Source organism: Zootoca vivipara, chromosome Z, assembly GCF_963506605.1.
Source record: "Zootoca vivipara chromosome Z, rZooViv1.1, whole genome shotgun sequence".
Lineage (NCBI taxonomy): Eukaryota > Metazoa > Chordata > Lepidosauria > Squamata > Lacertidae > Zootoca > Zootoca vivipara.
The window spans coordinates 24349838-24365968 of record NC_083294.1 but is presented as its reverse complement, the minus strand read 5'-3'; the positions used below and the strand labels follow the sequence as shown (position 1 = coordinate 24365968).

Here is a 16131-nt window from a genome sequence, read left to right as displayed (position 1 = left end):
TAATTGCCTGGCCTACATTTAACCTACAAGATTAAAGTGTTTCCTGCAATTTGTGGCCTGCAGAGAGTGATCTAGATGGGGCACTAGCAACCAGAGAAGCATTAGTCCACGCATCAGCCGTTCGTGATGCTGTTCATAAGCAAAATGAAATTCTCATCTCCACATAGTATTGCCCAGGCTTCCTCCGTCTCGGCCCTCCAGATGTTTTCAGACTACAATTCCCATCATCCCTGACCACTGGTCCTACTAGCTAGGGATCATGGGAGTTGTAGGCCAAAAACACCTGGAGGGCCGAGGTTGAGGAAGTCTGGTATTGCCAGAGAAAATAAGACATTGAGTTTTACATCAGGAATACAGCATGGTTGTAGCTGTGATGCAGCTGTGATTAAATAAAGATATCTCTTATGTTCTATGGCAGGGGTTCCCAAATATGGTCCATGGACCACCAGTGGTGAGATTCATTCTGATTGTCCCCGCCCTGCAAGCATCTGCTCCCTAAAGCAATTATTCACTCTGTCTAATGATAGGACTGGACCTGATATAACATCGCTTGAGAACCCACAATTTCTGTGTCAGCACCACTACAGCTTGTCCTTCCCTCTGCACAGAAGTGACATGGCAAAACCAGCAAATCTGCCATGAAGAGCAGTTACACATAAACAGCTTTCATGTGGCTTGCACACCAAGCAGCCAAGATGACTGCTTGTTTGAAGTCCCTCTTACCGGAGTCTGGATTTCCTTTTCAAAAGATAAAGATCCGCCTGTTTGTTTTGCCAGAGTAATAAAAAGAAGGAAAACAATGAAGAGGATAAGCTGAAACTCTCCAGGAGGTGCTCAAGATATATTCGCACTGACCAAAACCCATCAATCACACCATCTATTCATTAATCCTCAGCAGCTATTTGCCAGTCACCTCTGGACTTTGGGCAAATGACTCTTCCTTAATACCAGGGCAAATATATTTAATTCCATGCCGACCTCTTCCTTTCCTGCTTGACCTTAGGGATGTTTTCAAGAGTTAAAACCGGACCCAATAGATTCAATGCTGAACTCAGTAAGTGGTAAGTCCACGTAAGGCAATCAAACTTCAGCAGCTTGCCTTTGCAAACTTGCTTAGGGTGTCAACTGTGACTCTCCCTGCTTAAATCACACACACTTTCTGTGGCTTCCATGGAGGCAATGAAGCCATAGCTTCATTCCGGATTGGAAAATAAGGGTTAGGGTTAGGGTTAGAGTTGCATCCCTGGTAGAGGGCTCATCAGGTTACTTTTGAACTAATGTGTGCTCCTCCTGGAGTGGGATATCTCTACTGTCCTTTCTCCTGATAGACAGTAGCAAAGCTAGAGGAGCAGAGGTCATAGATTGGGAAGTATCAGCATATTCAAGAAGAGAGACAAGTAAAGGAAAAGCCATGAACAGCATTGACACCAAGGCTGTGAAGCATAGTATGCCTACAGAGAAACAGAGCCCTTCTGCCTACGTTAGGAAAGGGGAACCAACCCTGTATACAGTCATACCTTGGTTTAAATACGCTTCGGGTTGAGTACTTTCAAGTACTCCACGGACCCGTCTGGAACAGATTAATCCACTTTCCATTACTTTCAATGGGAAAGTTCGCTTCAGGTTAAGTACGGACTTCCAGAACCAATTAAGTACTTAACCTGAGGTACCACTGTACATTGATCATTGCCTTCATTTTATGGATCAATGGTCTCATTAGACAGTAAAATTCATGTCAGATTGCTGTGTTAGGGGGTGTTTTTCATCGTCTGGAACGGATTAATCCACTTTCCATTACTTTCAATGGGAAAGTTAGCTTCAGGCTAAGTACGCTTCAGGTTAAGTACGGACTTCCAGAACAAATTAAGTACTTAACCTGAGGTCCCACTATACAAGTATGTGTTATTGGACTCCAACTCCCATCAGTCCCAGCTGGCATGGAGAGAAGCAGGTTCCCCAACCCTGAGCTACACCCAACACTATTTTAAGTGAAATATGTTTTTTTCAAGCAATTTCCACCACTTAAGAGAGGCTGGGGGTTTGGGAGATAGCTGGGCCAATGTGACCACCATTAATGGTTTGGTTTAGCCCAGTAGAGAGGAGTAACCCAGTGAAGAGATAGAAAGGAGGAGATGAAGCTTGCTCTGCAAGGAAGCTAAACAATATTTCTGGGCTCTTATCATCTTGTTTAAGATAAATTGAACTGTGTGGTTAAGTAGGAAGAGGGTGAGGAATTGTTTTTTTGTATGATGTGGTGTTTGTTACAATTGCATTATAACTACAGGGCTGTCCTGCGGGACTAATGTGGTTTGCCAAGAAACAACTTCCAGCACCACGGCAGATTACAGGAATGTAATCTGGAGTGGCTAGCTAAAAAGTCTTCAAGCAAGAATTGTCTAATTGTATCTTTAGACTCAGGGAGGCTATTGTATTATCCATGTGCTAAACAGATTACAGTACTTGCGCATTTAGCTCCTGTTCAGCAATTACTGCATTCTTCTGTACAATTATGGTTCCAAACAAAGAAAAAATGTTCACATTAACTATCTGCAAGCTTTATTCCACCTAAACCCCATTGGACCTACACAGCTAGAAGTCACATCAACAGCTAGCTTGAAATTGAGCCAATAACTCCATCAATTTATATTAGGTATAAAATCACAATCAGACAAAAAGGGAAATCCACCAGTCAGTATCCTTGCGAATATTCTTCTGTTTGAGCAAAGGTAATAAGCATGATCATAAGACCAGGTCTCATTTCACAATTGCAATCACTTGCCTTATCAAAAAACAAACATCAAGGGCCCACAGCTATCTTGAATTCAAGTTTAAACAGTTCTCTAGTTAGGAAGGGGAGGGGGAGAGATAAATTGGGTTGATTTTTCCAAATACCCCAACCTTTTACTGGAAAAAAACACACATGCATTATCCTGTGACTAGTGACCAGGAAAGTTTGAGACACAAGTTGGACAATGGTTTCAACTGAGGCCGGATTGTTCTTGGCAGTTTGAATGGAAAGCTACCATAGCAAACATGGCCATTGAGATATTTCCTTATTAGCAGATAATTTTCACCAAAAAGATGCTGAAATTCTATTTCTTTGGGTGGGGGAGGGATGAGTAGAGCAGAGAAAGAGAGATATATATATGAAACACTCTGGGGTAGTGCCATGGAAACCAGTGAATAGGGCTACCGTATTTCTATGCAGCCAGGCAGTGGTGGTTTCATGCTTTGGGAAGGAGGTGCCTTCCATTAATGGCCACTCTCCTCCACACCACACTTGCCAATATGGTAAAGGGCTACAAGATCTGATTTGCACACAGAATGCTCCAAGCTCAATCCCTGGCATCTCCAGAGAGGGTTGGGAGAGCCAGTGCCACTCACTGTACACAATACTGAGTTAGCTGAATCAACGGTCTGACTTCCCGACAGGGCCGTCTTAAACGCCCCTGCCGCTGTGGTGCGCCGGATCTCTCTGGCGCCCTCCCGCCCCGTTTCCCAGAGCGGTGGGCGGGCGGGCGCAGCGGCGGGCGGGCGGGCAGGCACAGCGCGATCTCTCTGGCGCCCTCCCGCCCCGTTTCCAAGCGCGGTGGGCGGGTGGGCGCAGCGCGGCTCCCACAGGCGCAGCCGCGCGGCGGACCGGCGGATCGGCCAGCGGGCGGGCACAGCTCGCGGCGCCTTTTGGGCGGGACGGCGCCATGGTGCCCTGCGCCACCGGGGGTCTACCTAGAGCTGGGCCAGCTTCCCGACAAGGCGTCTTCCTGTATAGGAGTAACTTCAGGGGAAAGACCATAGCTCAGTGGTAGGGAACACATTTTGCAGTGCAGAAGCTCCCTAGTTCAATCCCAGGCCTCTCCAAGTAAGGTTAACGTTGCAGAGCCCCTTTTGGAAAACCCTACAGAACCACTACCAGCCATAGCAGCAAAAGAAAAACATTTTGCACTGTGGCATCTTATCCATCCTGTTCCTGTATTTTTATGTTGTGAACTGCCCTGTTATCTTCGGATGAAGGGTGGCATACAAATAAAATAAAATAATAAATATTAGACAGGGCTTGGAGTGTGTGGGATATATCATATGCCTCAAATGGAATGTACTTCTCCGTTAAAAATAGTCATTTCCCTTCTGTCTCAATCAACATTTACAAGTCAGTAAAGCATTCCAGTTTCATTATAGTCTGTGAAAATGCTTTAATTGGATCACTGATCCACAGGGAATAGGGTACTTCACAAACCATTACCTATGAAAGCTCTTGACATCATAAAATGTAGGCGACACTGCCCATTTTATAACACACAGACTTTTCCAACTCTCTAAAAAGGCTTTCACGTTATGGTTTTAAAACACTTGGCCTTCTGAAATACTTAATCGTTCTGCCCGGACACTGAGGTCCAGCTCCGAGGGCCTTCTGGCGGTTCCCTCATTACGAGAAGCCAAGTTACAGGGAACCAGGCAGAGGGCCTTCTCGGTAGTGGCACCCACCCTGTGGAATGCCCTCCCACTAGAGGTCAAAGAGAACAATTACCAGACCTTTAGAAGGCATCTCAAGGCAGCCCTGTTTAGGGAAGCTTTTAATGTTTGATGGATTTCTGTATTTTAGAATTTCTGTTTTTTTTGGAAGCCGCCCAGAGTGGCTGGGGGAACCCGGCCAGATGGGCGGGGTATAAATAATAAATTATTATTATTATTATTATTATTATTATTATTATTATTATTATTATTCTGAAATACTTATTCATTCATTAAACTTGTATCCCATTCTTCCGTCTTGCAGTCTATCAGGGCAAGGAGAAAATGTGGCTGACTTGATAATTCAGTGCCTATTTGCTCTAAAGCACTGTGAAAACCAGAGTCAGCTCTTGACTTCACCACAGGTTAACTCACAGTCCTGATGAAAATCTACCCTTGCATCCCATTGGGACTTCTGCCCCACACTTTTTGCTGTGCCTCAAGGTGCTTGCACAGAAGCCACCCACAAGTGTGGCACTTGCACAAGCTCCTACTGGCAGTTTGCCTGGGCATAGGGTGCCCCTGGCCACTCAAGACTTGCACCTGCATAGTACAGTGGTATTTTCCTCCCTTGCACCTGTGAGTTGGTCAGCAGGAGAGTGAGCAGCACATCCAGGCTTGGAGGAGGAAGAGGTAATGTGGTGGAGAAGCTGCCACCATGGTCATGGCTCACCCAGCCCCTGCCTGCAGCCTCTATAGAGTTGCAGGCAGGGGTGGGAAGTATTTTATACTTCATCTCAGGCAGCAAAATGCCTTGGGGTGGCAATGCTTGGACTCCACCACCACCCAAAGCAGAAACAGGTGTTTCAACCGTTTCAAACCATGTGTTTAATTTCACATATTGTTTGGCCCTACACTTCAAAGCATAATTCATTTGGTAGGTATTCTTATTTTGCTTCTGATTCAGGGAATACTGGCTTTTGGTTTCCTTAGTTTTATGAAGTCATAAGAATAGGAACTTTGGTATATATAGCTCCACCAGTTTGTTAAAGTAGCAGGTAAAAGGCTGAGAAATGGCACTCCAGTTCCCAGATCTCCCATATTTGAGGTCAGGAGGGAGATGACAAAGTTCATTTTACAATGGAAGCCAAACAACTACAAAAGGATCTAGAAGCATGACAAAACCCAAAGTGTGCTTGCATTCCTAGAGCAGTGTTTCCCAACCTTTTTCGGGCCACGGCACACTTGTTCTGTGAAAAAAATCACCGTTTAAAAAGATTAAAAATTTAACTCTGTGCCGCCCTATATTATAATTATGACTGTAAGAAACACTTGCCAAATATTGCTTTCCGGTGGGTCAGTGTAGTGTATTGGCGGCCGCCAGGCTCGTTTGCACTGAGCTTTGGGAAAGAGGAGGAGAAATATTGCTTTCCGGCGGGTCAGCGGCCGCCAGGCACGTGACAATGCAAATCGCCCTTCTCGTCGCCGCACGTCGCGGCACACCAGCCAGCATCTCGCGGCACACTAGTGTGCCGTGGAACAGTGGTTGAGAAACGCTGTCCTAGAGCAGCCTTCCCCAACCTGGTGCCCTCCAGAGGTTATTGGATTACAACTCCCATCAGCAACAAAGAACATGGCAAATGCTAAAGGATGAGGGGAGTTGTAGTCCAACAACACCTGGAGGGAACCCAGTTTTGGTAAGGCTACCATGAGGGGAGCCTGGCTGCCCTAAAAAAACACCACAGGATAACGGTGGAAGAAACCCAGCTTAGACATTGCCGCTTAATTTTCAAAACATTAAGCAAATAAATAAATAGCAACTCCTGATATATCTGTATAGAACTCCAATACTGGCAGTTTTATTGTCACATACTCAATTCATATAATCTTAATTTTTATCTTTTAAAAATAGTTATTTGGGTTTTATTGTACATCACTGATAAGATTTTTTTTTTAATGCTGCTATTTGGATTACACTCTACAACCAGTGTGGCATTGGTCAATGACAAAGCAGCTGAGAAAGTCTCAGGTTCAATCCCTGGAAGTATCTCAAGGGCTGGGAATGTACCCGGTCTGAAACCCTGGAGAACCACTTCCGGTCAGTGTAGACAGTACTGAACTGAATGGACCAATGGTCTGTGTACAAAGCTTCTTCCTACACAGACAACCCCATGTCCTTCCTTCTAAAATAATATTTATATCTCATGTTTCCATGAATCATGTAGGTAGCACTAATATAGCTTAGGGTCACAGAACCTGAATTACCACCAATTCCCATCCCAATTAAAGTCATACCAACAACACATAACCACAGCCTAAAACTGAGACAGATATCTTATAGCCCCTCCAGATGTTCTTGGACCCCAACTTCATTTGTGTTGGCTGCAGTTGATGGGTGTTGAGAGTCCAGCAACATCTGGAGGGCCAATAGTTCTCATCCAAAATATTCCATGGGAAAAGGATCACATTTCATTAAAAGGTCTGTGAGAATTAATTGCATGCAAGATAGAGAGCTTAAAAGCTCCTTTTGCACAGGGTTCTCCACCCCTTGCAGGAAGAGCTTTCAAGCTTTCTGGGCTCTGGGATGCTCTCTCTGCCTTGCTTGGGGTGGGGGTAAGGACAGCATGGTGTGTCAGCTTCATAAGGTAAAGACAATTGCACAGGGGTGGACCATAACCCTTGCACAAGATCTGATTGTACTGCACCTCTTTTACTCTACACGTGAACATACTGCCGTGTTTCTCCTAAAATAAGACACGTCTTATATATATATTTTTCTCAAAAAACCCCCACGGTGGCTTATTTTCGGGGGGTGTCTTATTTTATTTTTTTAATTACCTGTAAGTTGCTGCTGCTGCTGAAGCGCCGGCAAAGAGCCCAGCAGCGTGCGCCGAGTGAAGCCCCGAGCCAGCGGGACCCGCTGAAGCGCTGACAAAGCGCCCAGCATCGTCGCGCAGAGCGCCCCGAGCCGCAGCAGCAGGAGAGGGATTCAAAGTGCTACAGAGCACTGCTGGGTCCCGCTGGCTCGGGGCGCTCCGCATGGCACTGCTGGGCACTTTGTCGGCGCTTCAGCGGGGCCCGCAGCACACACCGCTTTGAATCCCCCTCCTCCTCCTGCGGCTCGGGGCGCTCCGCATGGCGCTGCTAGGCGCTTTGTTGGCGCTTCAGCGGGGCCCGCAGCACGCACCGCATGGAGCCCCGAGCTAGCTCCACTGCAAGAGCACGATGTGGGAGGGGAGCCTCAGTTGCTACAGAGCTCCGTACTGGGCTGGCCAAGTGACCCGGAAGGTGCAGGGAAGTTGGCAGCCCCGCAGACACAGCACAAGCCCCCTGACTGCGTGCGTCTAGCTGTCAGGGAGCTTCCCACCGAGAAAGAAGAGCGCGATTCAAAGGTTTTGCCGGCCCCCGGGAGGGAGTAACGGAGAGCGCGGAACAGAGATCGGGCACGGGGCTCGCCAAGGAACCCAGGCGGGGGAGCCAGCCCGGCAGTCCGATCTCCGTTTCGCGCTCTCCATCGCTCCCTCCCGGGCCCCGGGAAGTTGGCAGCCCCGCAGACACACACAAGCCCCCTGACCGCGTGTGTCTAGCTGTCAGGGAGCTTCCCACCGAGAAAGAAGAGCGCGATTCAAAGGTTCTGCCGGCGCCCGGGAGGGAGCGACGGAGAGCGCAAAACGGAGATCGGGCACGGGGCTCGCCAAGGAACCCAGGTGGGGGAGCCAGCCTGGCAGTCCGGCAGCTGCGCTGCACCCGCACGAAGCGAAGTCCAGCGAGGGAGCGCCGTCGGCCCCAGAGCAGCGCGACGTTGCTGGGTCCCGCTGGCTCGGGGCTCCACGCGGCGCGCACTGCTGGATGTTTTGGTGGGGCTGCAGCAGTTCCGGGCCCCAACCCGACAGGCCTCTTCCTCTTCCTTGGCGCCCTCCGGAACTGCACTACGGCTTATTTTCGGGGGATGTCTTATTTTAGGAGAAACACGGTATATCTCATTTTCTCTAGCTAAGAAAACCCTCACACACATGCTCACCTCCCCTGCAAAAAAAAAATGTATTGAGTTTTGTTGAAGTCATCAACAAAATTTCTCTTTCCCTGTAACCAACTTGCATACAACTCAATGAAGCCTGCTTTAAGCTAAGGTCAATGAACTCCTTAATCCTGCTCCTTCCTCCATCTTATAATGATCTCTGAACAAATGCTTAAAATTTGGTACTGTTCAATTTGTCTAAGCAAATAAGGGTTTTAAAGCAGGAAGCTGCAACTAACAGTTCAGAAATTATCAGCATTTGACTAATCTAATGGCAGGTTTCCAATATACACAAATGCCTTTGAGCAAACCAATTTTAGTACCACTGATACCTACTGTAGATGGCTTGAACTCCAATAGACGAGTCCAAGAACAATTTAAATATCTATTCTATTTATTGCAGTCACCCACATTCTGTCTTCTTCCCCATCCACCACAGAACTCAATGCAGGACTTACAGCAGGTAGGGAACCTTTCTCAGGACAAAGGTGGGGCAGTGATGAGTGGAGCCAGAGTCAAAAGTGGGTGGGCCAATGAATGCAAAGAGGTTAGTTTTTCTACTTGCAAGCAAGATGCATTCTCAGAGTTCAGGAACACATTCTAGCCAGGCAGAAACATTCAGTGTTAAGCAAAGCCAGTGATGGCAGCCTAGGAAAGTTCTAGGGTAGACAGAAAGGTCTGGAGGAGCGGTTTTGGTCTATGAAGGTTGCAAGCAGGTTCTCTGCCCAGACCCAGATCCAGATGTGTTTAGCTTCAGTGAGATTGCTGCATAATCTGCTTCTAGGCTATGCATACCCTGAAGTGCACACAACTCAAAGGTTGATCACAGGTGTGCTCACATTATACTCATGCAACATACATGCACAGGCAAATTGTGACCCATCCTGACCTCCAACTTCAGGTATGATGCCTGCACTCATGCAGCCTTCCTACGCAGAACTGGCATTTGTGAATGAAGCTTATCACACATGATGCAGCTCCGGTATAGTCCAAGGATGAAAATAACAAATCAATCCATGCTTGCCCTATACACAGAGACACAAATGGATGCTTTGGTCTCAGTCACTTACGCCACACCAACAAATCAGGCATTGCTCCCGGCCCTACCATTAGACAGAGTGAAGCAGATTGCTCATGCTGCAGATGCTGAGAGGTGGCAATGAGGTATGGGAGGGAAGGGTTGTGTATGCCACATGCCATGCCTTACAGTCACTAGAGCTAGCCAGCTGCTCTGAGACATACCCTCCAACTCCCGGTAAGAAAAATCTGAGATCAGCAGCGGCACGGCACCGGAAGTCGCTTCTACGCATGTCTGGACATGCATAGAAGCAACTTCCGGTGCCGGCGCTGCCCGATTTCCAGTGCCCAGACATGGGCAGAGCGGCACCCAAAATCGGTTCTGCACATGTCCAGACATGCGCAGAAGGAGCCTCCCTGGCAGGTAGGAAATCCGGGAGATTTACGGGATTTTTCTCTATTTGGGATAACAGTGGGAAACGGGTTTAAATACGGGCGTTTCCCGTGAAAAATGGGATACTTGGCAGCAACAAGTCTCCTGGGTTTCAGACAAGAGTCTCGCCCAGCCCTGCCTGAAGATGCTGGACATTCTGCATACAAAGCAGATAATGATTGAGCTATGGCCTTTCTCTAATTCCAGCAACTGAGCCTGAGGCATTTTATATGCAACTATGTTCTGCCATTGAGATACAACCTCTTTTCCCATCCATGCAAGGATTTGTCTTTTTGTAGCCATTTTTAACAGTATCTACAGTACTGTACGTCTTTTCAAAAAATAAGCATTTTCAAGGGTGTGCATGCAATACAGAAAAGCTAAGTTCCCTCTTCCACTCAGCTATGCCTCACAATTCTGCAAAGTTCTCTCTTTTAACAATATATTCATATTTTCTCCTTTAGGTATTAAACTGACCCAACCAGAAGCTGCTTTAGACCTGGTCTAGTCCATTATAGCACACCTCGAGGACTAGGGGAAGAAGCTATGAGGCCCAAGGAAAGAAAAAACACACAATAAGGACAAGCTTCATGCTTTGTAAACATACTGTCCCATGATTAATTCTCACCATCTCCAGTTAAAGCAGGGCTGGGGAATTTTTCTCAGCCCAAGGGCCACATTCGCTTTCCGTGGGCAACATGCCAAAAGCAGGTGGAGCACCAAATATAAATTTTATCTTTGTCCAATTGGAGAGTTTTCACATACACACTTGCACACTTCATCCATGCAAGCAAAAAAGACTGATCAGAGTTCAACTAAACATTCCAAGCTAGCAAAAATACAGTGGTACCTTGGGTTTACAAGCACCTCAGGTTGCAGACACTTTGGGTTACAGACTCCACTAACCCAGAGGTAGTACCTCGGGTTAAGAACTTTACCTCAGGATGAGAACAGAAATTGCATGCCGGGGGAGTGGTGGCAGCGGGAGACCCCATTAGTTAAAGTGGCACCCTCAGGTTAAGAACGGTTTCAGGTTAAGAATGGACCTCTGGAATGAATTAAGTTTGTAACCAGATGTACCACTGTAATAATGTTTGAGGCGCAGAGCAGTGTGGCCTGTAGCAAATTCAAGGAAAGGCTTGGAGGGTCACATTTGGCCTCTGGGCCTGAGCTTTCTTGACCTGAATGAAAATGACTACACCTAACAGTAATCTTGGAGATCCAGTGCCAATCCAAGGGAACAATAGTGGGCTAGATAATGCCTACTTCATATTTGTTGGACTACAACTCCCATCATCCCTGACTACCGGCAATGCTGGTAGGGACTGATGGGAGTTGGAGTCTTAAAAAATGTGGAGGCACAATGCTGGCCACTCCTCTAGTGCATGGATGAATGACTCAGAAGCATATCTATTCATCTATCTTATCACTTTCAACATATTGAAAGTGATAGATAGATGAATAGATATGCTATTCTATATGATAGGAAAGGACAACAGGAGCTTTGCCATCTTTCCCTATTACATTTGTATCACCATAAAGCTACAAGTGCTGAATTGGGGCTTGTGTCACAGCTAAGAGTTGCCAAATGATGAGGAAAAACCAAAACAGAGCAGCCCCACAAGATGACTCACATGCCTTTATAACACAGGTTCAAATTGCTCTTCAGAAATTACTGACTTGAATACAGAATGCCAGTTAGTCTGGCTATGCTTGAAAACAAAACTAACATAGTAGGAGAAATAAGGCATAATATTTTATTTGTTCCAGTCAAAATGAGCTCACTCGGGAACAAGCTGCATTGCAATCAATGACTATTAGCCATGATGGCTATGCTCTGCCTCCACAGTCAAAATCAGCAATGCTTCTGAATACCAGTTGCTGGAAACTGGTGCTCGTGTACTTGGGTCCAGGCTTGTGGGTTTCTCACACGCATCTATCTGGTTGGCCACTGAGAATAGGATGCTAGACTAGAGGGGCCATTGGCCTGATCCAGCAGGGCTCTTTTTACTGAGATTTACTTCCTGGAAAGAACTGTTAAGGCTTACAGTATGCCAATGTTCACAGTCTAGCACCATTACCCTAAACCCCTGTAACCTGGAAGTGAGTCACAACTGGTTAAACCCCAAACAGCTGGCAAGACTGACAGGTGGATCAGTTTTTCTGCAAATTAAGGAGCCAGCCCAATTATCCCAGGTACAGTACTGATCCAAGTTAAGTAATTTGACCCATTTTGGTCATTTAGAAACTACCCTTTGGGAAAATCACTGGTCCGGCTCAACTTATTTTGCAGCAAACAGGGGATGGAAACACAAGAGCTACTGAGCAATGCTAATTGACGTGTGTCATCTGCATATCTTGACAGTATGAATCTTGATACACAACTAGAGAGTTTGGCTACTTAGCTTTTTTTACCCCAGTCCTACAAAACACCCAACATTTACAGCAGAATCCTAAGCATGCATATAATCAAATTCAATGGGGCTCACTACCAGATAAGTAGAGTTAGGATTACAGCAGGGGTTTCCAAACATACAGTGGTACCTCGGTTTACAAATACAATTGGTTCTGGAAGTCTGTACTTAACCTGAAGTGTACTTAACCTGAAGCAAACTTTCCGATTGAAAGTGGATTAATCCGTTCCAGACAGGTCCGTGGAATACTTAAACTGAAGATACCAAAACCGAGGCGTACTTAAACCGAGGTATGACTGTACTTCTCTACAGGTAGGTAGCTGTGTTGGTCTGCCATAGTTGAAACAAATAAAAAAAAATACCTTCCAATAGCACCTTAGAGACCAACTAAGTTTGTCTTCATATCTGAAGAAGTGTGCATGCACACGAAAGCTCATACCAATGACAATCTTAGTTGGTCTCTAAGGCACTACTGAAAGGTATTTTTTTATTTTTTTTATTATAATTCTCTACAGACCACTTGATTTTTGCCGAGTGTCATGGTGGACCACATAAGGATTCTTCTTCCTGTTGCATAAATATGAATGTGCTGTGTCAGATGCTGGATGATTTTTAACTGTCTTTTTATTGCTTCTATTATTTTTTAATATAAAACACAATGAAGCAATAAAAAAGACAACTAAATACCAATTTAGTTGAAGCAATAGATGTGCCGTCTTCCATCTTCAACCACGAATCCATAGTGATATCGTGGGCCACCTGGATGAAGCTCACTGAACACTGTTTTGCGAACCCCTGGATCACACCCTTAGCTGTGAGAGTAGGTCACAGTTACTCTTTTCCGGTTGAAAATACATTGTGTTTTTTCTTACTATTAACAAAATTTATACACCTGTTAGTCCAACAAAATATTTCTACGTAGTTTAAAACTTGCATGTGAGTAAACAACAATAGCTCTGAAGAATGGGGAAAAAATCATACTTTGTTCTAAATAAATTATGTACAGGCACCATATCACAAGCATCCTCTTAAGAGTTATCCCTTCCTGGCCATGAGATATGGGAGACCCCTCTTTTAAAGTATGGGTAGCCAGATGCAAAAGAACATAGGGCTCCTGCATCTTTGATAGATGATCTACACCAGTGTTTCCGAAACATTGGTCTCTAGCTGGTTTTGGACTACAACTCCCATTATCCATAGCTAGCAGAACCAGTGGTCGGGGATGATGGGAACTGAAGTCCAAAAACAGCAGGATACCCAAATTTGGGAAACACTGTTCTACACCTACTAAATTCCCTCTGGAACCCTGTCTTCTTTTGTACCTGCCCCCCCCCCAGAATGGTGTGATTTTCATCAGTACTTATACTAAAAGGCACATATATTGTTTTCAATCTGCTGCCTAATTACCTGGAAACCTTTTATCATCTTAGGTTCTACACGTGCTATAAACTTTCTTTCTCTTGCTCTTTAATGAAAGCCGAGTATCTGGAGATTATGACTCATGGGAGGACTACCCTCCCCTCGCAGACACCCATGTCACCTTTTTTAACTCAACCAAGAAAGTCTTAATAAATGAATCTAACACAATTAAGCACTGCAGCACTAACAAAAGCATTTGTAAAATGAGGACTTTTGCCATATGGGAACTTTTGCAAAGGGGCATTTAGACAAATAAGAAGCACATTAGATTAATATTTAAAAACAATGTTCAACCAACAGCAGGTGGTGGTACAAAAACCTATGTTTCAGATGAGCACAGTCTGGAATTACTGCCCTACAAAACAAACTAATTCACCACATACAACAAAAAGTCCTGTGGCATCACAAAACATTTCCCCAGTCCACTGTAGATGTTGTATGTTCTGCATATGTTGCATCCCACAAAGAAGGCTTAATTTGAGCCACAGTTTAGTGCCAGGAATGTCCCCGGCCTCACAATGAACCAAGTCATATCAACATTGACAAACTATACATTCTAATGGCATGGCAAGTGGTTGGATTAAATGACCTTTGGAATTCCTTCCAACCCTAGGAGTCTTCGATTCTATGACTCTTAGAGTAGGAAAGGGAATCTCAAGAAGACATTTAGCACTCATGCTTCTCAGAGGCTTTAAGAAGTTCTGTCCCTGAACTCTATGAATATAGATCTAGAACTTCTGCTCAGCATAAGGCTGCCAACAGGCCTGCTCCTAAGGACCTACGCCTACACAAAACACCACCTATCTAAAGCACATGACTTGCCCCAATGAGTCATGGGAACTGTTGTTTCCCCCTCATATGACCACAGTTCCCTGCACCCTTAAAAAAACACAGATTCTATGGTTCTTTGGGACAGGCCATGTGCTTTAAATGTATTGTGTGTACTGTACACAGCCTCTCTTTGACAGGAGCCCTAAATGCAGTTTCCATCACATGGCCCCCTATGGCCCCCTGCTTATAGCTGCAGCTTATAGCTGCACCACCCTTAAAGGGACAGTTTATAAGTGCTAACTTTAAAAAGCAAGGAACAGGAAAGTCAGCCCAGCCCCTTTGCAAAAGAGTGCTTCTGAGCTTGCACAGAGTGCAGTCTAGAATAGAGAGAAAAGGAGGCTTAAGCATCCTCATCTCATTCTCTTTAGAAGCAGTAACTGCTTCCAAACCTAAATGGGTGGCAAATCCGGTCTACCTTGCCCGTGACTTTGGCTTATGTTCTTACAATCCCCACCATAGATGCATAAACCCAATCTTCCAAAGAGTTCTGAAGACCACTCCAGGGGAAAGAAGAAAATGTGGAGATGGACTCAAAAACTAATCTGTTTTATTTATCATTCCAGTACGCGGCTTCCTAACTTTGCAATTTTAGATACTGTATAGTACATGTTCAAGGACAGAGAAGTTCCACTTTGTACCACAAGTAAAAAATAGACACCAGCAAGGGGTTGCAGTTCCCTACAATGCTTACTTGGGAATCAAGTCTTACTCAACTCAGCAGGGCTTGCCTCTGAGTAAATAAACAAAAGATGCATAGGCCATTTGCTGCATGTAGTGTCCCTGTGTTTTGGCATCCACAGACTCTCATGCTCCAGGCCCAAACTCCACAATCCACATACAAAGTCTCACTACCATTTCTACTAGTTCATTTACAGCATCATGAACACTGATGTTATCATCCAGCACCCTACTCTGGAGTAGACATTGAGTATGCATTATTTCCCCGAATTAGGGCATACAGCCAACAAACATTTACTTGGAACTAAATTCCATCAAGTTTAATAGAGCTTACTCTGCGGTAATTGTGCACCTAGTTCACATTCTTAAGTTACAACTGGATGCACTTTTACCCGAGAGGAGGCCCCAATGTTGTGTGTATTCTGACTCAGGAAAATAAATGCACAGGATTAGACTGCTTTGAGATTGTCTGGGAACACTTACCCCATTTACAGAATCTGGAGTCAGGCAGAAAGCAAGAAGGAACGCAACCAGCCTGCACGGGGGAAAGGACCAAACATTAAATAAAATTATAACAGACTCCTCCAAGTTACATTTTATTAAAGTCAAGGTAGCATCACCCCCACCGGCCGCCCTTCTCCAGAAACTCACCCAGCGCGCATGGTGCAGCGTGACCGGCAAAGAAACTGCTTCGCTCCCGCTGGAGAACTCAGTTCCTCGGGTCGCTCACGGCGCCCGGCCCCCCGGTCTGTGGGAAAGAAGGCAGCCAGGTTAGACAGCATGACAACAAAGTTTGGGATTGGGGTGGAGGGGGGTAGTAGGCAGGAAGCGCCGACCGTGTTGCTACAGATCAATTAGGGTACGGGAAGATC

General features: G+C 45.6%; 1 protein-coding gene across 3 annotated transcripts in view; it reads right to left on the bottom strand.

Annotated features, from left to right (window-relative positions):
• The window catches only part of COL4A6 (collagen type IV alpha 6 chain), a 182160-nt gene that overhangs the window by 163807 nt on the left and 2222 nt on the right, over nucleotides 1–16131 (bottom strand). For all 3 annotated transcript variants that reach the window (XM_060270309.1, XM_060270310.1, XM_060270311.1), the window contains 2 exons: nucleotides 15911–16007; nucleotides 15743–15794 (listed from right to left, as the gene is read on the bottom strand). In XM_060270309.1, coding sequence (XP_060126292.1) covers nucleotides 15743–15794; nucleotides 15911–16007 — 149 coding nt within the window. The remainder of the gene's footprint in view (nucleotides 1–15742; nucleotides 15795–15910; nucleotides 16008–16131) is intronic.